General features: G+C 37.7%; 1 protein-coding gene across 7 annotated transcripts in view; it reads right to left on the minus strand.

Annotated features, from left to right (window-relative positions):
* Window positions 1-15,063, minus strand: part of TTBK2 (tau tubulin kinase 2) — a 144,936-nt gene that overhangs the window by 19,003 nt on the left and 110,870 nt on the right. For all 7 annotated transcript variants that reach the window (XM_019935369.3, XM_073800833.1, XM_073800834.1 and 4 more), the window contains 4 exons: window positions 14,571-14,728; window positions 6,491-6,707; window positions 3,119-3,330; window positions 758-1,346 (listed from right to left, as the gene is read on the minus strand). In XM_019935369.3, coding sequence (XP_019790928.1) covers window positions 758-1,346; window positions 3,119-3,330; window positions 6,491-6,707; window positions 14,571-14,728 — 1,176 coding nt within the window. The remainder of the gene's footprint in view (window positions 1-757; window positions 1,347-3,118; window positions 3,331-6,490; window positions 6,708-14,570; window positions 14,729-15,063) is intronic.

Below are 15,063 nucleotides of genomic sequence, written 5' to 3' on the forward strand. Positions count from 1 at the left end.
AAGAACAGGGTAACAGGTGTCTCCAGCTAAATGCCCAAACTGAGAATAAAGAGTGAGTTTCCTCAAAATGTTCCTTTGCAGAAGGCCTGTATCACAATTGCCTTCAGCTGCTTGTTAAAATGCAGATTCCTGGGCTCTCACTCTCCCAAACCTACTGAAGCAGAAGTTCTGGAAGTGAGGCTGGGACTCTATTTTATAAACAACAGACATTAAGCTTGGAAAACTACTATCAAAATAAGAATTAAATGCGAAAAAAATAGTTGGAAAACTACTGTTTAAAAGGAACATAAAATATGACAAATTTCTGGGTGAAGGTTATGAAGGAGAAAGGAAACAAAAAGAATGATACTAGCAATGGTGTACAGTATAAAGTACAAACCATGAATGGTTAAATACATGCCATCCTCACTATATTTATAATGTAGTTCAAAAATCTCTAGAATTACAAATTTTTAAAAATCATATTATATATACACACGCAGATAGACAGCTCTTGTGGTCTAATTATAAATGTTATTATGAAATTAGGTCATAATGACATTTCATGTAATAGGTTGCTATCCTGATAAAAAAAATCTCACTTCTTGAGAAATTTCACATTGGAAGACGGACTACAGAACTTAGTCCAGACATCATTCCCTACACCCATGTGCCAAACTTAGGCCTCTGCAGAAGAATCTTAGTTGATCAACTATTAGTCCTTTCTTAATAGCACCTTGAGTGGATGACAGAAAAATGACAGGAGCAAATCACTTACTGCTGTAAGAGGTCCTTCTGCTTGTGCCTCCATTGGACTTGTGGGTGTCACTGCAATAAATTGACTAGCAGCTCCAGCCTGGAGTTCCAGCCTATCTGCATATTGTTCTGAAGCAGCAGTGGCAGGGCACTTCCCAGAAACTGCTAAGATCACACCTGAGGTTTCCTTCTTTAAATGATCATTTTCTGCCCAAGGACCCAATCGGAGCTTTTCATCTTGAGGCGATTCCTCTAGGACTTGAAGGACTTCGGGTTCCTCATCGGAAGGGCTTCCAGTTGTTTTATGGCCTAAAGCCTCATTTGTCCTAAAATCCCGAAGGTCCTGTTCCTTATCCACAATCACCCATTCTTTGGAGTCAACCTCCTGCTTGCAGGAGCTCAGGTTAACGGCTACAAATCCATTGCTGCCACCACCATCTGCCTGCTCAGGGGTGTTGGCAGAGGCAGGCTTGGAAGCATCTGGAAGATACTCTTCATCATAGTGCCAGATGTGGTCAGTACGGGACACAGCAGGAACACAAGGCTTATGAAGCAGAGCAGGGAGAACAGATTCCTTTCCTTCACTGGAATCTTTCTGCATTTTCTCCAAGCTTAAGAAAATGAACACAAGTTACTTAACTGTCCTAGGGAGAATACTTATTATATAGCCTATAAGTTCTATACAGAACTAATATTTACCCACAGATGAGAAAAAAACAATATGGATAAAGCATAAGGAACATTTCACAGGTGGATAACGCTCTGCTCCACCTGTCGTAATCCTGTTTTGGAAGACGGAGCCCGTAGGAGGAAGATGTCTCTCCTGCTGCTGGGCAGGAAAGAAGCCTAACCAGGTTAACCAGGGTGACTTGTGTGACCCAGTTCACCTTTGCTTTGCCAATTCAATCACACTGCCCTCTGCTCTCTGCTCTGAGGGACAACTTACCCAAGGGGCTTTTGCCTCAGCAGAGGCCCTACAAAAGGAAATGAGGAAGCTAATACACATCAGGCAAATACTTTCTGCATTTGTTTTGTCTTCAGGGAGGTATATAAATGTATACTCATTCAAGTAAACTCCTCCAAAGACAGGGCTAAGCAATAGTGTGACTGGTGGTATTTGGCTGCACTGGCTTCTGAGAACTGCTCTCACCTGCAGGGAAGCAGTTTAAGCAATACACTTGTTCCTCTCCTTAAGTTTGTAATTAGGTGCTTCACTTCCTTCAACTGTTCCCTATTCATTCTAGGCTCTGGCTTGAGTTCATTTTCTTGGAGTACTTCTGTTCTCTGTCTTATCTCTCAGCTCTTCCCTCAGCATGGACTCTCTTTCTAGTTACGTTCTTTTGTTAGACCAATTTTTTCCCAAACTAAGCTTTTATCCCTATCACACTTTTATTTTTATTCCCAATCTCATGCACAACTGAAAATGTTTAAACATTGGCCCAGTCCATCCTTTTGATCATATCAAGGTGTAGACACAAGCTTACATCACATAGCTGTGAGACTGAATGAAGAATATGAAGAATACACAGCTATGAAGTACTGTTTAAAATGGAAGCTAGATTGGACAAGGCCAGAAGTGGCTGAATTATCTTCAGACACAGTAACTATTATGTTAGTTAAATACATGGTCCTTCTAACTTCGTATTTCTTTGCCAATAGTAGCCACTGGGGATGTACAATTGAAGGATGTGACTATTATTAAAGACACTCAGGTCTTAATATTACTAAAGCCTTCTATAATTCATAAATATATCCCAAGTTCTTTTTAAAGTTTCAGTCTTTTGTTTTCAAAATTGGAGATAAGGGGCCTTAGAACTGTGAACTAGTCGTTACCTAGTATAGCTCTCTAAAGTTCCACCTTTCCTTCTTTCTAGGTAGAATGATAAATATTCATGTCTCTTTTTCCTACAGCATTTACTCATAGAAGGCCTTCATTAAATTGAATTCAACTGCCTATCACTTGTATATAAATTACTTTTTCCCCTACTTCATGTACTCTTCCTTCTTCTTGCCTAATACCATATTTTTCATGCCCTCTCTTACAATGCATCTTCTCCATTCCAATAAAAGAGATCACCTTCCAAACAAAATCACTTCAAAATGTTCATTTAATTCATACCTAGTCTTATGAAGTTTCCAGCTCCCACAGCCAAAGGCTATATGTTATAGAACTTGTAATAATATCAGAAGGCAAGTCACATTAAGAATGAGGATATTAACTAAAAACATGGATAAAGATGATGACAGCTTAATCAAATCAGTGCTACAAAAATGCAAAAACTCCTTATCTGAAAAACTTTACATAATAGAAAGTAATAATATCAATAGTGTTTTAGTTGCTTTAAAAAAAAAAAGAAAAAGAAAAAGAAAAACTATTTTATACCAAGTCTCAAGAAACTTGTCAGTATCTGGCTTTGGCTCCAGCACCAAACGTTTTTCCAGCTCAAAGCTGTGGATGGAACGTAACTTTCGCACCAATGGAACATCTCTGTCTGGCTGAGTAATCTCTGAGCGGACACGAATTGGTGAACCGAGGCTTGGAGCATTCAGAATACCATTTGCTTGACCATGGCTGTTCTCCTCTTCAGTAGCAGCCTAGCAAAACATAAAAGGAAACCATGAAAAACATTCTAGTCACTATAAACGATAGGAATCATTGAAGTCTTTCAAAATAATATAAGCAAATGATTGGGATTTTGTTTCAGAAGATTAGGATATTTTGGCTAGTGTAATTCATTACATACTTGTCTATTAACCCTTTATTAAATAAGTTTTCTAAATTTATTCTCAGTTTCAGTATTTTTAGTGTTTTATATTTTGGTGCAAAGATAAACAGACTGAAAACGTTTAACAACCTTGGCTTTTTGTATTATGTCTAACTAAATGTTTGCAGGACCTTATTCCACTAAACCAAAATTAAACCTGGAGAGGACATTCTCTTTGAGACATAAGTGGTCTCACAAGAGGTAGGAGAGGTCGCCAAGCCTGAATACTCCCTGTCTCAGTTCCTCTCTAAAAACCAACCAAACAACAACAACAAGAAAACTAGAGCTAGAACAATAAGCAGCTGGGTAGAGCAGAAGGAGGCTGAGAATGAGGCAGCCCAGAGGGGTGGAGGTGCCTAAGGACAGAGGATACAGTAGCACGATTACCAGGGAAATTAAGCTTTACACCAGCAGTAGGGAGAGAGAGGAAGTCTGAATGTCTATTCTGATTAAAGACCCTCAAGAATGCCCAGTTGGTCTTAAACTGGGGGTGCTCTCTGGCTACCAGGAGAAGCAGAAGACAATCTTCTCCGAAGAAAGGTTTCCCCAACCCCCAAGTTAGGCCTACAGGACTCCCACGAATTATTAATTAATGAGTAAAACACTAAAGGTAGTCAAACATATAAGAAGGCATGCCACCATGACCAAGAGTCAGCAGAAATGATAATAATAATTTTAAAAAATGTTTGTAACTCCCAAAGACTTCAGGTATCAAACTTGTTCAGATACAGCATATAGAACAGCTATGCATAAAATGTTTAAATATATAAAGGTCAACAAAGGATTACTTGGAATTAACTGATGAATTTAATATAAATATTCAATTAAGTTGTTAAACAGCAAATTAGCCATAAAAGACCAAAGTTATTAATTCATGAATAAGAAGACATGGCAAAAGAAATTACCTAGAATGAAGCACAGCAAGATAAGAAGAAAAATATAAAAAATGATATTAAGAGATGACAGAATAAAAAGATCTAATATATGTTTACTTAATTGGTGTCCCTGAGAGAACAGAAAGAATGAAGAGGTGACAATATTTAGGTAGAGAACAGCTGTGCATTTCCCAGAACTGATTAAAAAAAGAGATATGTGTATGCCTAGACATGTCATAGTTAAAGTGCAGAACACCAAAGACAAGAAGAAAAGCTAAAAAGTAGCTGGGGGAATGGTCATCTACCAAAAGAAAGAAAGAAAGTAAAAACAGTAGACTTCTGAACACTAATAACTGAAGACAGAAGAAAAATAACTGTCAATCAAAACCTTTGAAGGCAGCAGAAACTATTTTTAAAGAATAAGGCTGGGGGCTTCCCTGGTGGCGCAGTGGTTGAGAGTCTGCCTGCCGATGCAGGGGACACGGGTTCGTGCCCCGGTCTGGGAAGATCCCACATGCCTGTGAGCCATGGCCGCTGAGCCTGCGCGTCCGGAGCCTGTGCTCCGCAACGGGAGAGGCCACACCAGTGAGAGGCCCGCGTACCGCAAAAAAAAAAAAAAAAGAGTAAGGCTGAAATAAATACATTTACAGCTAGGTAAAAATTGAAAGAGTCCTCTATCAGAAGACCTCAACCAAAGAAACTTCTAAAGGGAATATTTCAGGAAGAAAAACGATTGAGTCAGGGACTTCCAAAATTGCAAGGAAATGGTAAACATCTATGAAAATTCCATATAAACATTACTTGTATAAAAGAATACCACTAATAATCTAATTTACATAATTTTTTAAAAGGAAGAAATTAAAAAATAGAAAAGAATTAAATGTAGATTAAATAGTGATAACGTGAAAGAAAACTAAAGTAATTAAGACCTATGTCAAGTGCCACTTCACTCTGTCACATACACAAACACCCATATGGGCTGACAACTGAGAATGTCACTAGAGAATTTTTACTAAGAACAGTTTGCTCCTGGTGTTTACTATAAAGGCAGCCAGAGGTGACATTACAAAAATCTGACACTGACTTCCTGACTACTTTTCACTACTTATTCCTGATTACTACTAGTCCAGATAGTGCTAACCAACAACCAGACCACAGGGCAGCATATCACATCTATGCAGAGAATGTTCCTGGAAATGACTCCCATTACTGAAAGTATATACTGTTAATTTTTAAAAATTATATAGTTTAAAAATATAGTATATATTGTCCAAAGATAGGCCAAGCTCCTCAGACGTTGTCACAGAAGATTCTTTTCAAGATACATTTCCCATTCACAAAGCAGGACTAGCCAAGTTTCTATCAATCATGTTAACACATATGAGCCGGGAGTCTCATTTTACACCTATAAATTTAACCTCCTTCCCAACTAAATAATTATAAAAACACAGGAAGTACCAAAAAATAACTGATTTGTAATTCACTGCCCCTTCATTCCATTAATCATCATCTTCCATGAAAATGGAAATGACAGGAAACAGTAAGATCAAAGAGAAATTTGGGGATAATCTACCCAAAGACTAATGAAATCATTTAATTCAGAAGTCTATATTTCTCCCCATACTTACAAGTGGACCTGTTTACAATCCTAATGAAGAAAAAATCATGTTATTCAACATCCACTTTGTCAGCTCATGACCAGTTTGATGCTTTCCACTTCTAACCCTCGTTTCCCTGCCTCCATTTGAGATAGTTTTCAGAATGAACACTCAGCTCCATTGGTCTACACTATGGAAGGAAGGTCCTTCTACTTGGAAGGACCATTAACTTCTGTTCTATAGATGTCTCTTCTTTTAGACTCCGTGTCTGATTATTTTTTTAAAACTACCTTCATCTTTTCCACAAAATACAAGATGAAGATTAATTTTTGGTGTCCATACCTGAGCATTACGAGCAAAATTAGATAAAAATATTGCAATTACAAATATATAAATAACTAGCGATACAATGTTCTACTTCTCATTCAAAATTGAGAATCATGATACTTTGCTACACCAGTAGGAGAAAAATAATAAGACATTGAGAGATATCACTTCCTATGCAAGAAATACACACCTTACAAATCCCAAGCTTTATCTTATTCCTGTTGGCATCCATCTCTTCCCAGACATCCTTCTCCTGGGGACGAGGGTGTCCCAGAGATCCAGGCAATTTATCTGGTGACACACCAACAGGGATGCCATTCTCTCCATCACTAAGCTGTTCATCTGGAAACACCTCATCTGTATTTTCTCGAAGCAAGTCTCCTGGGATGGGAGTGGCATTGGCAATTCTGAAAATGAGGAATGAAAATAAGGCAGAACTTAAAAACACCAGAATCAAAAATTACTATGGGGGCGTCCCTGGTGGCACAGTGGTTGAGAGTCCGCCTGCTAATGCAGGGGACACGGGTTCGTGCCCCAGTCCGGGAAGATCCCACATTCTGCGGAGCGGCTCGGCCCATGAGCCATGGCCGCTGAGCCTGTGCGTCTGGAGCCTGTGCTCCGCAACGGGGAGAGGCCACAACAGCGGGAGGCCCGCGTATCGCAAAAAAAAAACAAAAAAAAAAACAAATTACTATGGGACTATCCTACATTTTGTTTCTGGATTTAAATGATGAAGTCTATACATAATTAAGAAAGTAAAACAAAACAAAAAACCTCAGAAACTTAGGGCATGCCAATTCTACAAACTAAAAATGCATTTTTTTGGGGCCGCACTGTGTGGCATGCGGGATCTTAGTTCCCCAACCTGGGACTGAACCCGTGCCCCCTGCACTGGGAGCACAGTCTTAACCACTAGACCACCAGGGAAGTCCCTAAAACTGCATTTTTGTTTTGTTTTTTATTTTATTTTTTTAACATCTTTATTGGAGTATAATTGCTTTACAATGGTGTGTTAGTTTCTGTTTTATAATAAAGTGAATCAGCTATACATATACATATATCCCCATATCTCCTCTCTCTTGCGTCTCCCTCCCACCCTCCCTATCCCACCTCTCTAGGTGGTCACAAAGCACCGAGCTGATCTCTCTGTGCTATGTGGCTGCTTCCCACTAGCTATCTAGTTTTAAAACTGCATTTTGATCAACAGAATTTTCAAGCTGATTTAAAAATACAAATTCTGATATAACTCCCTAATTTAACAATCACTTTAAAAGTTAGAAACCTTTCATTTATTTAGCAAGGATTCTTTGTGAATTTAATATTTTCTATTCTTTACCCATTTTTCTTAGAGAATAACAAAAACTATAAACAGAAAAATGTTAAGTGTCATAATGATATAAGCAGGTATCAGATCAATCAGTTTTGTTTTATTTTTTAACTAGTGTGCAATATGCATTTGCTTTTTCATTTACAGACTTTTTACTAAGTACCTACTACATGTAAGGCCCTAGGGACATAAAAAGAAGAAAGGAAATTCTTGCCCTCTAGGGGAAACTAGAAATTCTGCAGTTATACAGTTCATATGGTCCTGTATGAACTGATTATCAACAAATAGAAAATATTAATTGGCACTTGTCTATATGTTCTTTCAAAGCAATTTCATGTCCTATTTACATAGTTGGTCACCTCTCCCTTAGACTTCTGGCCCATGAGGGGCTTTTCTAGTTCTCAGCTATCGCTCACTAAGTGATCAGGCCCCTGCTGGCTCTAATGTTCTGTAACTAGTATGTTCTACTCTACATACTAGTTGTTGGTATTTTTTAAAAAAATATTGCTGACTGAACACAACATTCAGCACACAGTGAAACCTTTTCTTAGTGTTATCTGCACTGTCTAAAAGCAGAAAAAACGCCTTCAGTAGATTAAAATGACACATACAATTATTATGAGTGGGAAAATAGACAACTTCTCAGTGTACCACTCTAAGGGCAATGGTTACACCCTGGCCATAAATATGTCATGATTTAGAACCTGCTGCATAAAAAAATTAAATTAAATTAAATTAAAAAAAAAAAGAACATGATTTTTCAGGGACTTGTTCCACCTGATGTGATGACCTTCACTACCACCACTCTCAATGTTAAACTGGAAAAGCATTGATAATGGCTCCCAGGGAAAAACCGTACAGTCTTGTAAAGTACTCCCTGTAGTTCTGACACTGGGATACAGTGGAAAGGTAGTTTGACCCAAGATAGTTCAAATGAAAGGATTTATTATAAAAGTAATCAAAGTTCAGAAATAGACTACTTAGAAGATATATTTTTCAGATATAAGTTCAATATAATTTGTTTATTGACATAAGGAATTATAATGGACACTAACCTACATGTGCTATGTGGTAATCCAAATGTTTACTGAAAGAATTCCCTCTATTCCTGAGAAAAGGGAATGGCAAAGGAGGAATATTTGAATTCAGGAAGCTCAACCTACTAGCTCCACATTTTTTCCCCCATTTTAATCACTCAATGTTCTTCCAAATCCTTTTTTCCCTAGCCTAGCTACGATTCTGCTTCTTTCCAACTACCCCAATTCCTTGGCATTTCCTCCTTCCACCTCTCAGGAAACAAACCACACCTCCACCTATGAAACTGCCTCTATTTTTACTCTATCCTAGTTTTCCCCTTATATCGTGTGCTTCAGTGTAAGAGCACACACTTCAAGGAATGTTTCATCTTCTCCACACAGGCTACCTCCCACATGACTCAGGATCCTCTCAGCATTTATTCCACCAGTTTTATTCCTTGCTTAATTATTATTTTCTTCCTTCTCCTGTAACTCTGATCCAAATCTGGAGTTTGAGATATGGAAAGAAAGCATTCTTGCCCAAGACAATTATATTATGTTCAGGAATAAGTATGATAAGAAAGATATATGTGAGAGTATTATTAGCACATGGCCTGTGTTTGTAGGCAAGGTATAAATTACAGAAGCAGATTAAGGGAAAAAATTAAGAAGATATATGGAAGAACTGGACAGATGTCAAGAGAAGTAATAAGATTGGACACCCTTTTCATATGCCCGTCCCCATAATCTAAGGTAGGGGTCGGCAAGTTAGGGCCTGTGAGCCAAATCTGGCCTGTTCACCTATTTTTGTAAATACTGTGTATGACACACAGGCATACTCATTCATTTACATACTGCCTATGTCTGCTTTAGCACTACAGTGGCAGCAGTAGTGGTGACAGACAGCAGAGCCCACAAATATTTATCTGGCTCTTAGTGAACGATAAGGCTTGCTGGCTCCTGATCTAAAGCATCCTCTTACCTTTTCCTGAACTTACTTTCTCCCTCTATTAAGAACTAAGAGTTGTAGGACATAAATTATCATTTTTTCTCTTTAACACGGATTCTCTAGGGCTTTCCAGGTATTCTACCATATCATCTGCAAAAAGAGATAACTCAGAGGTCAGCAAACTTTTTCTAAAGGCTCAGATAGTAAATGGTAGGCTTGTGGACCTAATACTTTGCAGGCAAGATGGATGCTAAAATTAGTAGGCAAATGTATGAAAAAACAAGTTCATTCGAACAGTCTCAAAGTATCTTCTCACAAGATAATTATTACTTACAAAGGGAAAAATAGTAACTTTATATAAAGTGGAAAACCTAACACCACCTTAACCAGATTACCAACATTAATATAATCAGTAATAAGACATCTTGACATTATATATCTCCTTATTCAATGCCATCGATTTTCCTCTTATCTTGGCTTTAAATGTATACCACAGATTCTTTTTTTTTTAAGAACTTTTAAAAATAATTAATTAATTAATTTATTTTTGGCTGTGTTGGGTGTTCGTTGCTGTGCGTGGTGCAATGGGGGTTACTAGTTGTGGCGAGTGGGGGCTACTCTTTGTAGCAGTGCACGGGCTTCTCACTGCGGTGCCTTCTTTTGTTGCTGAGCACCGGCTCTAGGTGCATGGGCTTCAGTAGTTGTGGCACATGGGCTCAGTAGTTGTGGCTCGCGAGCTCTAGAGTGCAGGCTCGGGAGTTGCGGCACACGGGCTTAGTTGCTCCGTGACATGTGGGATCTACCCGGACCAGGGATCAAGCCCATATCCCCTGCAATGGCAGGTGGATTCTTAACCACTGCGCCACCAGGGAAGTTCCTATACCACAGATTCTGATATGTAGTGTTTTAATTATCATTATTTTTCCTATAGCTTCACTTTGTATTTTCCCTTTCACCCAAGAGTAGTTTAATTGGAGGTTTTTAAGTTTCCAGGTGGAAGGGCCTTTGACATTTTTGTTTTTGTTAGCAATTTCTAGTTCTATTACAGTGTGATCAGACAGTGTAATATTTCTGCTTTACAAAACAACTTATATGTTTTCTTGGTGACCTGATAACTGATCAATTTTTGTGAATGTCTCAGGGGTACTTGAGCAGAAGGTATAACCTCTATCATCAGGGTGTAGATGTTGAAAAATATGCCTAAGATCTACCTTATTGATTGTGTTGTTTGTCTTCTATTTCTTATTCTTTGTTCACTTGAATTCAGTCTTGAACTGAGTTGTATATTAAAATCTCCAATTACTAGTGTGTTTCTTTGTCTCCTTTAATCTCTCATAGTTGTTGCTTCCTAAAGATGACTGTTGTGATTCTGGTGACTAAATATTAATAAATACTATGTCCCACTTGTGAACTGTGACACTTAACATTAAAAAGTACCCTTCCATCTCTATAACTTTTAAAGCTTTATTTTGGCTTGAATTCTACATTGTCTGATATCAGGATTGTTATTCTCTTCTGATTGTTTCCATTTTTCTGGTTTATCTTTGTCCATCCCTTTCTGAAACATGTTTTTTTAGGTATATCTCTTGTATACAGCATATGTATACAGCTATATAAACCAAACTAAAAATCTTTTTCTTTTAATAGATGTCCCCATTCATATTTATTGCTATGACTGATATGTTTGGTATTAACTCTGTCATAGTATTTTATAATTATGGGTATTTTGTCATATTTGCTATATTTCTTTCTCTACAAGATGAGTATTCTTTGTACTTTAATTTATAAACTTTTAAGAATATATATTTTAGAAGGTTTGCCTTTTTGCTCTAATGGTCACCTTTGGACATTTACCTTTTTAAATGCTCTTAGTCCTGTTTCCTTATTTAACCTTTTGCTATTGAGTTTCTCAGTTTTAATTGGTATTGTTTTGTTTTTCTTCTTCAGGGACTCTAACAATATGAATGCTATTCCTTCTCGGCTTTCCATTGGCACTACTTTCTCTCCAGCCCTTTTAAATGATTTCTTTATTTTCATTCTCTTGGGGCTTTTTTCCCCCTGACCTTATTCAATGCCCTTTATTAAACTTTCATTTGTGTCTACTGTCCTTTGCGCACCTTGTGATTTATTCAATTGTGAGATATCTTTTTCTTCCATTTCTTTCCTGAGTTCAACAAACTATCATTTCATTGTTTCCTCCATCTTTTCCTTTTCTTTCTTCTCTCCCTCCCCACACCACACTCACTCTATTTCTTAGTTTTCAAATTTCTGATCCAAGGTGGTTATCCATATCTTCAATGCATGAACATATTCAGTTCCATTTGGGGTTCTGTCTTATAATTTTCTTCTTCATAGTTGTTTATTCCTGACAGGAAATTTCCTTAGTAAATATGTATTAGATTTTCTTGAGTTTTTGAAATAACACTTTATGGATATTTAAAATATTTTTCTTGTTCATTTTTGTGGCATTGGAATGTTTTACAGGATTCACAGATTAACTGGTGCCCTCCTCTGTCAGTATAGCAAAGTCCAAACACTTTAGTGGATTTTTATTTGGTCAGAGGAGATATTGTGCATCTTCTGATTTTATAGTTCTCTTTTCTTATAGGTAATTAAATTTTATTTCTCCTTTTTCCCCTCTGTAATTATTCATTTATTGTCTTTCAGCTCCAAATTCATCCTTATTGACTATTCTGTGAAAGTGGATCTGTGCCCTTTAACTCTTTTCCTTTGCCAGCTGGCATGGGAGTTTTGTCAGTAGAGGGCACTGGAGAGACCCTGCGGGAGGAAAGGGTTTTGCTTTGGGTTCCACTGTGCAGCTTGTCAAGCTTCTCCAGCATGTGTGGCTTTCCCCGTGCCTGTCTCCTGCAGTACACAGACAGCAGCAACCAATATCTTCCCAGAGCAATGCCTACTACCCATAAGTTTTGTAGCAGAGTGTCTCTAGTAAGACACTTCCAGTAAATCGTTTTCTCTGGCACTCCGGAGGGCAGATTTCCATCAAGTTCCAGAGGGCAGATATTTCAGCAAATTCTACCAGTATGGCAGTAGAGCAACTTCCCTGCCATCCAATGAGTGAGGACATACACTCACCAACAAGGTCAGTACTCAGCCCTGGGGTGGGGACTGAGGGAGCTTTTCCTTGGATGCTTAATTCAGCCCTAGGAGTAGGAGCTGCACTTTATATTTGCTATTCTTGTATTCTTTACCGTTCTCTCTACTTTTTCAATCCCACATTATTCCAATTTTGTGTTATAGGTAATAATTCTTTGTATCATCTTTCCCTGTTCAAATTACTATGTAGTTTCTCTCTCCTGATTGGACCCAAACAGATATGTGCTTTTTTCCTTCACCATTCAACTGACAAAGGGTATTTCTCCCTTTTTGTCTTTTTTCTTCCTCAGAAGCTACATGTTTTGAATCATGAATATTTTTATCTCCCTGTAGTTTATTATCTGATCTACCTGGATACTTTTTAGTATTTTCATTCTTCGGATGGATTTAGTCTTTCTGATGTTAGTTTTAAATCAACCTTAAGTCCCAGGGCTAACTTTCCTCTTCCCACAGTTTTTATTGATCTGCCTTCAGTAAGCTTCGTGGCAGGGCTGGGTGAGGCAGGAGCATAAGAGATATTACATAAAGCCTTGGGGTTTTGCTTTTTTCTCTTTTTACTTACAGTTAGTTTGATCTGGGCATCCTTTGTCTTCAAATTATGCTGAGGACATAGCTTTTATGTAGTTTTATTTTTCCTTTCTTATTATTCTATCTTATTTTAGGAAAAAACTTTGGGATATGGGAACTTAAAATCTATTCATTGACTTCAGCTACCCTGAAGTGCTATCACCTGGATTTTTGCAAATGTGAGATTTATTTCTAACAACAATCAAAGGAGAAGGAGGACAAAAGCATTTAAGCAAGAATCAAAATTTCTACATAGGCTCCAGCTCTGTCACTAATCTTTATCTAAAGTTGGATGATTCACTCAGAATTATTTCCTCATTTGTAAAATGGGGTGGCTGGAATAGTGCAGTGAGTCCCAAACTAAGATAAGCATGAGAAACATCTGATGCATATGGACTTCTGTGCCATACCCCTAGACATTCTGATTCAGTAGGTCTGGGGTGAGTCCTACAAATGGGTATTTTAAACAAACATCTGTGGTGATTCTACTATAGCTAGTCAAGGTCTCACATTTAAGAATTCTTAGACTAACTAATCAGGGATATCATCTCCAGTTATATGAGTCCATGTAAGCTTTTCTGATTCAATAAGCTCTAGTGATCTCATCTCAATGTAAAAACAAAGCAATGGATTAGTGATAAAGTGTTCCAATTAGCTCATTGTATGATGATTTTTCCCTATTTACTTTTTCTTTTAAACCAACTAGAGCAGGTAAAAAAAGGGGGGGGGGGTCAGAAAAAAAGACAACCCCCCCCCGAAATAGAAAAACAACAAACAAAAGCAACTGTATTTAATGTATATACAGGAAAAAAAAATCAAAAAACAAAAAACCCCCCAAGAAGATGGAAATACACTAACCTCTTCCTAATACACCTCGAAAATTAATCACTTTCATAAGAGGAGTAGCTACACGTTTTGTTCCCACTAAACTTAAGCACAGTGTAGTCAGAAATAATTGTGGCTTGTTCTTGTTCCAGGGTCCCATCTATTCTTTAGTAGTAAATGCAACAAATGCCCCTTCTCATTTTGGAGAAAATCTACTGTACATCTGACATTAACGAGTAACACAAGCTCTAAGCTGCCATTTCACAGTATAATCTTTAAGTACTTTCTAAGAAAAGTAAATCCAAACAAAGGCATATATAAGAGCAATGTTAATTCAAGGAAACCCATAGGCATCCCTATGTCTTAGCATTTGGTCATCTGAGGGAACCTGGATGGCATAAAAGACATTTCTGCTAATATTGATACAACAAATCTAGGAAAGACACTGATGAACCACCTGTTTAGGACATACCCGATTGCCGCAGGGGTCAAGCGGGTGTGCAGCTGAGGAGTGGTAGAAGTAGTGATGGTGGTGAGGGAGCCATCAGTTCCAGTCTTCTCCCAGTCGAAAGGGTCACTCTCAATTACTCCAAAGGTCTTGATGCTGTTGTCAAACACGGATGCAAGAAGCTAAACCACGAAAGGAAAAAACTAGAGTAAGCCAACAGTAAACATAATCACTTATTCTATAAGAGACAGCACCTCAGACTCTTAAATTAGTTTAGTAGTATGACTTTTTTAAAAAGCCTGATGATACAAATAGGGGAATTTGAATAAGGATTATATATGGATGATGATATTCAATTAATATTGATTTTTCTCAGTTGAGATACTGGTTTTTAGTTATGTAGGATAATGTATTTTTTCTTGGAAGATAAATAATGAAGCGTCATACTTAAAACCTACTTCCTGATGGTTTGGCAAAAGGAAATGTGTATTGTATGTGTATGTGTGCATTCAGTTTC

The sequence above is a fragment of the Tursiops truncatus genome, chromosome 2, assembly GCF_011762595.2.
Source record: "Tursiops truncatus isolate mTurTru1 chromosome 2, mTurTru1.mat.Y, whole genome shotgun sequence".
Lineage (NCBI taxonomy): Eukaryota > Metazoa > Chordata > Mammalia > Artiodactyla > Delphinidae > Tursiops > Tursiops truncatus.